The sequence below is a fragment of the Suricata suricatta genome, chromosome 7, assembly GCF_006229205.1.
Source record: "Suricata suricatta isolate VVHF042 chromosome 7, meerkat_22Aug2017_6uvM2_HiC, whole genome shotgun sequence".
Classification (NCBI taxonomy): domain Eukaryota; kingdom Metazoa; phylum Chordata; class Mammalia; order Carnivora; family Herpestidae; genus Suricata; species Suricata suricatta.
The window spans coordinates 96,632,219-96,645,479 of NC_043706.1; the positions used below are offsets into that span (position 1 = coordinate 96,632,219).

At 40.1% G+C, this 13,261-nt stretch overlaps 1 protein-coding gene across 2 annotated transcripts in view; it reads right to left on the reverse strand.

The window, feature by feature from the left end:
* Positions 1-750: 750 nt before the first annotated feature.
* Positions 751-13,261, reverse strand: part of LAMA4 (laminin subunit alpha 4) — a 147,993-nt gene continuing 135,482 nt past the window's right edge. For both annotated transcript variants that reach the window (XM_029944549.1, XM_029944548.1), the window contains exons 31-38: positions 12,901-13,088; positions 11,489-11,678; positions 10,278-10,433; positions 8,472-8,631; positions 6,712-6,842; positions 5,567-5,660; positions 4,978-5,097; positions 751-1,215 (exon numbers count right to left, since the gene is read on the reverse strand). In XM_029944549.1, coding sequence (XP_029800409.1) covers positions 1,070-1,215; positions 4,978-5,097; positions 5,567-5,660; positions 6,712-6,842; positions 8,472-8,631; positions 10,278-10,433; positions 11,489-11,678; positions 12,901-13,088 — 1,185 coding nt within the window. In that variant the 3' untranslated portion in view covers positions 751-1,069. The remainder of the gene's footprint in view (positions 1,216-4,977; positions 5,098-5,566; positions 5,661-6,711; positions 6,843-8,471; positions 8,632-10,277; positions 10,434-11,488; positions 11,679-12,900; positions 13,089-13,261) is intronic.

The following is a 13,261-nucleotide window of genomic DNA, read 5'->3' on the forward strand; positions in this document are numbered from 1 at the left end:
AATGCCTAGGTGGCTCAGTCAGTTAAGCAACTGTCTCTTGATTTCAGCTCAGGTTATGGTCTCAGAATTCATGAGATTGAGCCCTGTGTCAGGCTCTGCACTGACATCATGGAGCCTGCTTGGAATTCTCTCTCTCCTTCCCTCTCTGTCCTTCCCCTGCTCATGCACATGTGTTTTTTTCTCTCTCTCAATATAAACATTAAAAAAATATAGAAATAAGGGAAAAAAGTGATTTAACTCCTTTTTTCTTATCTAGAAAACATTATACTTCCATTTTTCTAATAATTAGTTAGAAATTTACTTTATTTGGGGTGTCCGGGTGGCTCAGTCAGTTAAGCATCTGACTTTGGCTCAGGTCATGATCTCACAGTTCGTAAGTTCGAGCCCTGCATCAGGTTCTGTGCTGATGGTTCAGAGCCTGAAGCCTGCTTCAGATTCTGTGTCTCCCTCTCTCTTTTCCCCTCCCTTGCTTGTGCTCTGTCCCTCTCTGTCTCTCAAAAATAAGTAAATATTAAAAAAATTTTTTTTAGATTTATTTTACTAAACCTTATAACTGCTATAAATCTAAAATATCCTTGTTATACTGATAGGTCAAACAAAAGTGCTAAAAGCAAACCTGTCCTCCAATTTTAGATTTTATGTAAATTTATAAATGTTTTCAGGATAAGGAAAAGTATACTTCGGATATTTTGGTGCAATCCAATGAAAAGTATTGTCCCTGAAAGAAAGATGATTCTGAGAATCTAGGCATACTTAAAAAATGTGTGCCAGTGTTTATTTAGGATCCCTTCTATTTTATTAGAAACGGGAACAGTCATTTCACCAGCAGAAAATAATACAAGTAAGTGTAACACTCCTTTGATTGTTGTTCATTGCAGACATTTTGGATCCAAGGTAGGAATCCAAATGAAAAATTATTAATAAACATCTAGTCCCTGATGATTCATTTAAGTTCTGCTCAACTAGATGAAATTTCCCACTGGGAGGAAAAGTTGCTGTTCCTCCCGGCTGGCTTTGTGTTTCTTTCAGTGCTCTCCAGAACTCCGTAGGGCAGCTTTGCTCTGCTGTGTCAGGCTGCTGGGCAGGAGTTGATGCTCACGGCACCACTGACCAGGGCTGCTTTACTGAAGCTCACGGGGCGCCCGTCAATCACAAAGTGACGGATGCAGCCTGTGAAGGGTCTGCCGGGGGCCACGCGTGGGGTCAGCAGAGACTCTGAAACAAGAAAGAAATGAAATCCAAGATTGCAAGTGAGGCATTCCAAATCCAAATATTACTTGGGCAGAAATATACATAGTAACTGCTCACATCATCAAGATGATTTCCATGTCAAAAATGGAATATAATTATAATTGACTCATTTTCTCAGGAACTTTATCTGCTATTGAAGTAATATGAACATGTGGCGATTTTAAAGTTTTGCCATGTTCCCCTGATCAAATTTCTCAGTATATTTCAGTTGTCTTTCAGGGCGGAAATCTACTACTTACATATAAAACTTCAGTAGTGAATTTTCAGGATCTACCTATTTCAGGATCTACACTTATTTTTGTGTGATTTACGGAGAAAAGGGAAAGGAATTTTAGCTTCCACACTGTTTTTAGACTTGGTTAATGTCTCTGCTTAATTTGTATCATTACCCTTTACCTTTTGCCTCCACATTTTGGCCAAGCTCATAAAATATAATGAGAAAATAATGAATTCATGTAAACCAGATTTTAATTTTTCCGAGCTCAGGGTTTGAGAACTATAAATAGGATAATGATAGCAAGGCTGGTCTTTGTGTGGGCACAGGTGTAAGGTAGTATGCCAGGGACGCTTCTCCCTTATCTTAATTAGAGATCTAGAAGAAGCCTTATGCTTATTAGTTGGACAGGTACAATTAAATGTGTTGGATGATAGAAGCAATATAATTTAAAGCAATTTAGAGGGCTTAGAAATATCATGGAATTAAAATCCATTTAGTCAAAGCTGATTATTATGTACAAACGGCTATGTGAGCAGTAGCAGATAAGAGATGGAAAACACTTAGATATCACTAACTTAGGGAGGAACATAAAACAGGACAGCAAATTAAATATCATCCCGCAGCTGCAGTGTCTTCTAAGCAGTGTAGAGTAAGATGGTACAGAAGCTTTGCACTGAAAATAAATCACGGAAATAGCGTTTCATATTTAGAATGATAATTATCAAGTTTTAGATTTGGAAGGGGGCTGAGAGATCAATTCCCTTTGTCTCTAGATTAGTATGACTATATATATTCTTCAAGGCTGCTCAGTGTACATCATTGGAATAAAAATGAGTGAACAGGAAAGAGTATAAGGGACAGAAACATCTATTTCTTCTGCCCGTTTTGGAAACTAGTTTCAGAACGTGTGTTTTGATTTTGCTCAAGCTTCCCACCCTTGGTTCATGGGGAACATCATCTAGAGAAAATAATTCATACAGAAATTATGGTCTGCATAATTCACCGCACAATTTATGGTAGGTAGTGACAAAAAGTGCCCAAGCACCCTAAGTAACAGATTAATAAAACCAACATGGAATTAAGAACATTTCTCAGGTTGAAAGCTTGACTATAAATAAAATAATGCAGGCTTTTCGGTAGAGGAATGGTCAGAGCTGTGTGTATGTGTGGACTACATTATCTTAAATTATTTTTAAATTTCTAATTTTTATTAAATTGTACAGTAAAATTGACATCTGGGGAATACAGTTCACTAAATACATTAATTTTTTATTGGTAGAAATAGTGTTATCAGTTCTGCATGACAGAAGAGACCTGGTTGGGATTCCAACAGGACTCCGAAAAGGAGGTTTGTTTATGCCTAATTTTCTTTAGCTATTCTTTATCATGCTTCAGTTTCCTATATGATTTTAGTGGAATTAACATTGAACAGCTCAACATGGTGTAATTAATGGCATTCAGCTTAAATTATCATTGCTTTTGTTCTAGGCTTGCTGGCATGATTTCTAGATGGAATTAAAAGCCGTAAGGGTGCAGTGGGCTGCTGGCTAGCTCCCCCTGACCTACTACTGCCTGTGTGCGGGCGCATCAGCTAAAATCTGCTGTTCATTATATGCCTCAGGCAGGCTGAGTTTGGCTTCAGGTACACCTTGCCCACCCAGTCTATGAGGCTTAGCAACTCCTGTAGTGGGAGACGATGGCAGCGTGTGACGCTGGAATCAGACTCTGAAGACAAACAAAAGCTGAAGAGAAATACTTGTCTGAATGATATAGTAAAGCACTTTGGTGCAGAGTAAAGAACAAATACAGTAAGTTCCATGAGGGAGGGGCCAAGCTTGTTTAGTCCTTCTCTGGGAGCCCAGCACAGTGCTTACTAGACCCTAAATGTTTGTTTCGTGTTGAATGAATGAAGTCATGTTTCCTAGCAGCAAGGAGTATACTGTTGAACTTCAACAATAGTCTGTGGTTAAGTGTTACAAAAGGGATATGTAAGTGTGGCACATTCTAGGGAGAGCAGGGCAGGTGTAGTTAAGTAGAGGTCTGAGCTGGGTCCTAAAGGTCAATAAGGAGTTAGAGTGGGAGAAGAGTGGGAGAAGTTGTTCTTCAAAAAGGCATGAGAGGAGGAAAGCAAGAACATCTCCCTGTGTGCTATTTAAAGGCCTAGAACAAGGGGCGCATCACTGAACATTCAGAGGACTCTAAGTCTCAGAAGGTGTGGGCAGACCCCAGAGGCAGGGGTGAGGAGGGGCCAGAGGATCAAGGACCTTGCTAAATTTGATCTTGTAAGCTCTTGGGAATGTGCGAAATATTTTAAACCACATTGTGGTTTCCAGGAAGAAAACAGTGTACAGAAACAGAACTGACACATCTTCCGCACCGCCTGCAGGAAGTTCCATGGTGGCCGTTGCCAGGATCCCTTTCAGAACCGAAGCTCAGAGCCAGAGTAGAGGACTGGGGAGTGGGTGTGGACAGTGGGCATACTGAAGAGAAAGGTCTCAAATATTTAATCAGGGAGTTACTGCTACTGTCAATACTAGTATTTGAAAAATTCACGTTACAAAGCAGAGGAGTGCTTAATTGGTATGATTTTGTGACTACCCAATGTCAGGTGCTTAATTTTATCTGTGTTTTCTCGCTCTCTTCATTAAAGTATTACTTGTCTTTACATGGGTCAGTCTAAAATAATCTAGGTAGGACACAGGAAGAAGCACTAAGTTTTTCCTTAAAATCACCACCAAATTCCAGATGTAAAAGTTTGGTTTTCGCCTTCTCTCTCTCTCTCTTTAGTTTTAACATTCAGTTTCACCAAGTTAGTGAGATGTGTGAAACAAACACTTTCCATAGGTCATGGTCCCTGCTCTGGAGGTTTAAAACAATTGTGCGGGGTCCATCAGAGTCCTTCTGTGACAATCCCCGATTACACACCATTCTTGGCAGCTGACAGCAGCAATGTTTCTGGTGATGTTTTCTGGATGGCAGCTGGGAACCTCTCTTGGGGACTGTCACTCCATAGGAACAAAAGAACTTATGGTCTGCAGCTGTTTTCACAATTCAGACTCACCTTGGACAGGGAGAACTGTGTATTTCTTAGTAAGAACTTCTTAATTATCAGCAAAATTTAGTCCTTCAAGATTCTCAGGTCTTAGAGCAGTATTAGGAAATGAGTTTTCTTTGTGTTAATGAAAAAATAGGGTGCATGTTTTACTATGTGGATGTGAGGACACCATAAACAGAAGGGAGAAAAATAAGCATCTATGGCAAATGGAGAGTCATATCTACAAGGTAGGAGGCTGGGACATAGTTCTTACATATTACTTTGCTCTGATGCTTGGATAAAGGAATCACAATTGCCACTATACTTTTTCCTGGGAGAAGGCATTGTATTTAAAATCTCTGGAGGTGAATTATGAAAACATATGGCTCAATTCTTAGTACTATAATAAGGATTATGAGAACTTACTGTTTTTTTTTTTTGATTTGGAAACTTGTCCATTTTAAATAACTCTTACCTGGAACACCTCCAACAAATACAGGCTCCCTGTGATCAACTGGTTTTGGATTCAGGGGTCCAACCACATGGTTTACTTCAGAGTCTACATCCAACTGAACCACATTTGAATCTCTAATAACTGAAATACAAGGAAAAGACTGGTCATAAATGGCACTGGAGCGATTAATCTTCATATGAAAGGTACTAATTTATAACAGCAATGGCTTTTATTTTTTCCAGAATAAACCTCACGCTTTCTTCTATATCATTGAAAACTTCAATGTCTAACCAAGCAATCACTGTAACATTTTCCTTTGAAAGAGAGAATATTTAGAATACTTTTTCTACTTTTTTTTTTTGCTCCATAAATTATGCATTATTTAAACAACTGCTTAAGACTATTTTGGAAATATTCAGATGTTCAAATCACATGTGGATTCAATATATACAGTAACATTTGATTTTTTTTTCTTGGCCACTTTTCAACTGTCATCCATTCCCTGTTTTATCATGTAAGTTCTAGTCTAAGTTCTTCCAAGCCATCATTCCACACGTGGGAATGGAGGCTCTCTGTATAAAAGAAGCCCAGGACACTTCATTTTTCTCACCTGTAATTCTGTGCCATCTGCCATCACAAAGACTCTGCTTGGGTGTTACTGCAGTGGAAAAGTCTCTGATGCCATTGTTGACTTTCACTATAACCTGGAAAAGACAGGGTACATTATAGAACTTCACCTCTCCTCATCATGATAAAACTAGATTTCTTGAACGCACCACGTACAAATAATTAGCTTTGCAATATGAACACAAGGGGTCGCTCTTTGGTAGGCTACAGAGAGTAAAGTGTTGTAGGCGAGGACAAAATAATGACCTAGGAGAGAAGCCGGGGGAGAGGAACAAGAAGGTTGTAGAATGAGTTCCTGTACTTTTTAAAGATGGAATGTGTTCTGCAAAGCAGGTTAAGGTATTGGTTTGAGAGCATGGGCTCTGGAGCCAGACTGCCAGGGTTCATGCCCAGTGCCCCAGACACCCCACTCGGTGCTTCTGTGTTCTCAGTGGTAAAACCTACCTCACAGAGACACTGCGGGTTCAACGAGTTAGTCCATAGGAAACATTTAGAACAGTTCCTGACACACAGTAAGGATTTTATTATCATATGGTTTACTAGTACCAGAATTTAAAAAAAATCAGTTGTATTAAGTTAGAGACTTGAATGAAAATATGCTGCTTTCTCCTTAATATTTATTCACTTTCATGAATGTTCTTTAGTCATACATTTTAAGGATGAAAGTGGCATTTAACTCTAACCATTTTTTGATTTCTAGCAATTAAAAATTATATATATGTATACATACATATATGCACATACACACATCTGGTACACACATATATTGTAGACAAAAAGATGTTTTAGTGTTCATTTTGACAGATGGATATGTTTGCTGATCTCATTTGTTGTAAAAAATGCTTTCTTCTTTTATTAAAACCTTTTAATCCCATTGTTATTGTTGATGATTTTCTTTTCTAGCTCTGTCACATTTTCATGGCTCTTTGCTCTAAACAAATCAATTCCCAACTATGGATCTGAATCTAAGTACTGTCTGCATTTAAATTGCATGTATAGCCTCCCTATTGGGTTTTTTTTTTCCCATTTAGGAGAGATTGATGAAATAATTCTGTGACATAAAACTGCTTCAGATCTAGAATCCAAGGTCAGAGAGGACAGTCTATTAAAAAAATTTTACTACACTACCTGCCCCTTCTTCATGTGAACATTTAGGTATTCCCCACTGACACTGTGGCCGTGAACAAGGGTTCCGGAACTGCTTCTGGGACGGACTTCAAATGCAATCTCAAACTTCAGTCCAATGTTGAAAGACTCATCTGTGGAGAGAAATATTAGCTCTCAAAAGCAGCAACCTAAATTTTGTAATCATGGTACAAAAACCACTGTACAAAATGTATGTATTTTAATATCTGCTTTTGAAAGTTTGACACATTTTTTCACTCAGTAAAGCAGAAGGTGGTATCTCCCATGTCAGACACACTGTGGAAAGGCCCACGGGGTCCGAGATAACTAGCACTCCACTCCTGTTGTGCGTCGTGGGTGTGGGGTGGGGACACCGCGTGGAAGAGGCCCCATGGGAACTTTGTGGAGGAGAAACTGATTCCAGCCCGCAGGACCCTTCCAAGTGAGGAGGAGAGAAAGCAGAGGAAGCAGTCTGAACACTTGGGGCCTTTGGGGAGCCCTGTGGAGGCCAGGGTGGCTGGGCTGTCCCCTGCAAGGCTAGAGGGAGGTCTGGCGTGTAGGGAAGGCCGGCAGGAGCCACAGAGGAGGGCACTAGTGCTCACGTAAGGAAGGTAGACTTGACTTTGCAGTCACTGAGCAAGGGAGCGGACTTGATCAGATCTGTATTTTTAAAAACGTTTTAATCAAGATGACTGACAGAGCGCTTCAGAGGAAAGGAAAAGAGAGCAGCGGAAGCAGTTAGGAGCTGCTATGTTGGTGATGCAAGAAAATGAACCCTTACTGGGAACGGCCGAGCTCACTCCCAAGACACATGCTGCAAACCTGGGCATCTTAATAATATTCACTTGACATGTCTCCTTATAAATCACTTTTTAATTTTTCCTGCTATTAGTGTTTATGGAGGACATAAATTGTGCAGGCTCCTAAGCATTTCAGGCTGTCCAAGTCTTGGTTTTCTTATCACCCAAATTCAATGAAAGGCTGGGAGATGTGCGGTCAGACGCTTTATTGTGGATAAAGGAGAGAAATGAAAGTAAAATCATGAGCTAGACAAAGAGGGGAAATACGATCTCTTTTGGATCTAAACCTTAGGAAGCTCCACTTGGCTGCACTGTCATGTCTTCATTCAGGGGATGCGGAGGCCACCAAGCCTGGTGCCTTCCTCATGCCTAATGTTTGTCCTATGGAATATTTGTTGGAATGGCTTGGATGGTGACTGCTTGTAGTCTCTTAGGGCTTTATTTAGTTTTGGTGTTCCATCACTTGGCACAGGAACTGATATACTGGAGGTATACAATAAAAACTTGGTTAAATGAGAGAGAGAGAGAGGTGAGGAGAGTAAAAATCCAGACATCAAATTTCTGAAGGATGGGGTTGCAGGGCAAGGGAGGAACTGGAGCTTCCTTTGGTAGAGACAATGGGTCATGCTAAGCGGCAGCAGAGAAAGACAAGAGCAGGGTGGCTAAGAGTTGACACTCGTTAGACCACAGAGCAGCACAGGAAATTCTAGAAGAGCCCAGATGGTCTACATCAGAGTTCTGGCCACTGTGGAGAAGCTCTGGTCAGGGGAGCAAACAGGGATGGGTGCACATGACCGGTCTGGTGCAGCAGGAGGCGAGAAAGGGGATTCTTGTGAAAAGAAGCCACTTTCTAGGGCTGAGTGGGTTTGGCATTGTGAAGTCTTAACTCTGAGCCCAACATCCCTGTCACCCCTCGCAGGAAAGAAGTGTTTCATGATCATGTTCTGTGCGGAAGTCAGTTACCTAGAACCACGTATCCTCCTTCTGTTGAGAAGTATGTTCCCATTTCCATCGGGCCTTCAAAGCAAGGCGTCACGCTAAATGTCTGAGAAACAGAGGCTATGGAGGCCCCGTTGAGCTGAAGGTTGCTGAGGCAGCCGCTGAAACTGTAGACTGAGTTTATCTGAGGGAAGAAGGCATTCCTTAAAATCTAGGTTCTCAACACTCACAGGTGCACCAAAGTGGAACCAAAGGCAGGGAGGCCTGAGAGAAATGAAGCGGTTCCTGTTCTTGTTATCTTAGATCTCTGAAGGGTCCATTGTTTTCCAGGGAGTAGCTTCTCCACTAGTTCTTTGAAGCCCAGAATTTTGTATTTGAGAATGTCAGCCTGTGGTAATTAGCTATGCAAATTTTTACATACACTATGACAAACTAAATTGCAGCTTTGACTTTCGAATTAAATAGTAGAAGGATCCTAGTTTGTTTTTCTTCAAGGATGACAGCTAGCCCAAGATCATCTAATGCTGATGAAGGCAAGCAAAGTTCTTTTTTTTAAAAGATCATTGAGAGAGAAAAAGAGAATGAGTTGGGGGGCAGGAGGAGAGGGAACTCCACTTTCAGTGTGGAGCCCGAAGTGGGGCTTGAACCCACAAACCATGAGATCATGACCTGGGCCAAAGTCAGATGTTTAACCAACTGAGCTGCCCAGATGCCCCAGGGCTAGCAAAGTTCTTAACTTCTATCGAGGTTAAAAAAATGGCAGAAAGCTTGCATTTTTTGGCTTCATTACTTAATCTTGTGGTTAGGCATTTATCACACCTCAGGACCTGAAACTTGGGCCACTTTGGACAGCGGATCTTATACTGCTTTGGAAACCTTTCTTTTAAAGGGATTGTCATGAAACTGGGGCTACTTGCCTAAAATCTAATTATAACACAAGCTCCCCCCGGTTTTTGCTTTATCCACATATATTAATGAATCTTAGAAATGCATTAATCTTTTGTGCTAAAGTCCAATCTATATTTATGTTAAGAAAAAATTAGTCCTTTAATACATTATCTTTATTGCTAAATATCTTTGTAAAGGTGCAATATTTTTAACTTTTAAAATCCAAAACTTACATGTCTTTTACTATACCCCTGCTTCTCCACAGGAGCAACCACACCTCCTTACACATTTACAAACTGTGTGGGCGCACGCATGTGTGTGTGTGTGTGTGTGTGTGTGTGTGTGTGTGTGTGTGTAGGAAACGAAAATGAAATCAGAGTTTACATAATGGCCCAATGGCCCAAAAGTTTTTTTGTCACTCAGTAAGTAATATATAACAGATAACCTTCCTTCCTCCCTCCCTCTCTCTCCCTTTCTCCTTTTGATTTTCTTCCTTCCTTCTTTTCTTTCCTTCTTTTTTCTTTTCTTTTTCTTTTCTTTTCTTTTCTTTTCCTTTTCTTTTCTCTCTCTCTCTCTCTCTCTCTCTCTCTCTCTCTCTCTCTCTTTCTTCTCTTTCTTTCCTTCTTTCTTTCTGTATTTTTACACTAAAAGCATGGGCACTTGCTGAACAACCAACCAAATATCTCCTTAAGACATAATTTTTCATGATGGCTTATATACCTCTGAAACGTTTCTCTACCTTAGAATCAAAATATCACTCCTGACTTTGTAATGCCAGAGGCCAGACAGACATCCCCTGCGATAATCCTCATTTTGATAGCCTAGATCCAGGGAAACTCCAGTTTTACTCTTGCCAGTTTGCTGATTGTCAAACGAGGGCCTAGGTTAACTAATCTTCCAGCTCTAAAGGGAAGGGGGTCTACCTGGTCATGCCTGGCTTACCTGGACATTTTTCACGGCCCTTCCAGGAGCCACGCCTCCTAGATAAATAGGACCCTTTATTTTCCAGGCAGCCCCAGTAGGAGGAAGACTCTCTTCTAGGACTCGAAGGCCATCAATGATCAGTCGGCCACTGCTCTTTTCCCGAATAAATATCACCTGATGGAGAGAAGAAACAGAGCACATCTCAAGTGTACCCCAAGATGAGGGGAAAGGCTGCGTTGCCTCTTTTTTAATTGATTTTTTATATAGTTTATTACCAAGTTGGTTTCCATATAACACCCAGTGCTCTTCCCCACAAGTGCCCCTCTCCATGACCATCACCCCCTTTCCCTCGTCCCCCCTCCCTCTTCAGCCCTCAGTTTGTGCTCAGCATTCAAGAGTCTCTCATGATTTGCCTCCCTCTCTCTCCCCAGCTCTTCCCCACCCCCCTCCCATTCCCATGGCCTCCTATTAGGTTTCTCCTGTTAGACCTATGAGCAGTGCAGAAGCTTTTTATCTTGGTGAGGTCTGGGTTGCCTTCTAACGTGGCCATTATAGTACTGTGGGAAATATGCAGAAGTCCTTTAAAACAGTGGTCCTTTCTCCGAAGGGCAAGAGTTTATTTTTTCCCTTTAAAGCTTGATTTAAAGCGACAGGCTTAATTTATGAATACAGCTTATATGTATTTAGTAGAGTTTTCAGTGAAGTTCTTCCCAGCTGACCAGCCCACTTGCTGTCTCCCTCTCCTAAATTTATTACAATTAATTGTAATGCATCTTACATTTCTGACTCTTTCCATTACATAACATTGATTTGCTTCAATATTTAGATATTCTCCCTGTGGTATCCTATCTTTCTAACTGGCTTACTTTTTGCTTTGTATCTTCCACAGCTTAGCCTATAAAAGACACTCAGCAATTGCTGTTAAAATTGAGAAACTTATAGGCAGTGAGAAAAAAAAAAACAAGTGAAAAATCATTAGAAATTAAACTTCAGTTTATGTTTTCATTGGTCCTTTGGTTAAAATACTGACACTAAAAATTACACTCATGTTAATAATATGCTTCAAGATTTTTAAATGGAATTGAAAAAAATTTAAAAACTGAATTCTGAGCACATGGCAATAGATTTTTAAATTGAGTATTTCTAGAGAGACCACTAGGGCATTAATGTCAGTCCATTTGACAATGGTGAATATTTGCTGACAATAATATTGTCAGCCTTCAACTCACATCATGCCACAATCCATCATTGTATTTCTCTTGACTTCTAATCTTCAGTTTCTTGTGGCCAACATTAAACATGAAGACCAAGCGGCCGTGGGCTAAGAACAGAGTCATGAAGTCATACTCTTCTTGATCTGACACATAGAAAATCATGCCATGGGAGGAACGAGTTTTCAGACGAATGGAAAACTGAGATCTGGTAAAGGAAAAGAAAAGGCTTACTATCAGTAAGATGACACTGAGGGTGATCTCTAGTTTCCCACAGAAACAGAGTGTAAGGAAAACGAGCAGCCATTCTATCAAATCCTAAGCAGCCTTACTTCTAATTATACCTTAGTATTAATGAATGAATATTGGAAAAGCGTGACTAACTTAAAAAATGTGAATTTTTCCCTGCTTCTTTATACAGCAGGGCTATATTCCACACTTAAGGAAGCATTGTTTTACTTACGGATCATAATGTGTCTTATTTTGAAAATATAGTTGCATTGAGTTTATTCATATGGACCGAAAAATGCTAGTCAGGAATTAACGTGCACATAAAAATTTGTGTAGACACAATATGATTTGTGTACTAAAATACAGATTTATTTTCTCTTTCTCAGTAAAAATCAATCAATAGGTGTCACCTATCAAAAATAGCCACCAGAATGTGTAGGAATTAAACAAAACCTTCTAGACATTTGTCTCCAGGCCATATAGATAAGATACATTTATTAAGCTAACTTCTAGTTTGATTTAACTCTAAATTCTTCCCAATGAACATAAAATACTGATACTGCCTATTAGGCAGATAGCAAATTAGAAGGCAGTAGAGGTTTCTTATTGAATGCACTGCCTCTGTGAATGTTTGAAAGGGATATAAGACCTATATAAGAATTTTGGGGTGCTAACACTATGAAAAGAAATCTTCAAAACTACTAAGTAACCTGGAGGTTTGCGGAATACGGGGAAGAGTTGTTGGGCTTTACAGATGGCATGAGCACTAGCAGAGATACAAGTGGTTTTGCGTCTTCAGTGTCTTTCCTTATTAACCTTTAAGCAGTTCAGAGGCACCCCCACTTTCCATCTGAAAGCGATTTATATGGGGGAGGGAAGGCAATAGCAAGGTTAGATGGTTTGAAATTTGAAATTTGCCCCATGTTTCTTTCTTTGATTATCTTTCTTTTTTGATAAAATGCAGCCAACTTCCAGGAGAATGCTGCGTCGTGCATCTTCCTTTTGGGAAGAAAGTCACAGAAGGTGTAATTTATTGGGAAGCATGAATCATGTACTATTTGGCATTTATTTTGATGATAAAATAATGGAATTAAGGTGGCACAGAAAGGAAAGAGCATTAGAAAAAGATGGCGTGTGGCAAATAACGATGAAGTCCAGCCATGGTGTTAAGTTTCTGGAAGGACACTGTGTTACTTTACTTTTCACCAAAATCTCCTTTTAAGTGTTCAAACTCTTGGCGGCTGTTGGCAGTCCCTCCATACTGATAGGCGTGCTCTATTGCCCTAGGAGTGTTGGAAAGGTGGCAGTAAGAATCTCTTGGGGCATTCCGCTCTGGGAACTTCAGGCTGCCATGATCCCCCGAAGGCGCATCTTTACTTTTCTCTCCCTGTAAGAATAGGGAATAAATCAGATTAAGGGATAAAAGTGATATACTAGCAGCGAAAGTTCATTCATGGTTTCTTTATTGTCAATAATTATGATAGTAAAAACAAAATAGTAAGGAAGATGTATATTATTTGTGATTTTCCCTCCGTTAAGTATGAGGCTCCTCTCTCTAAG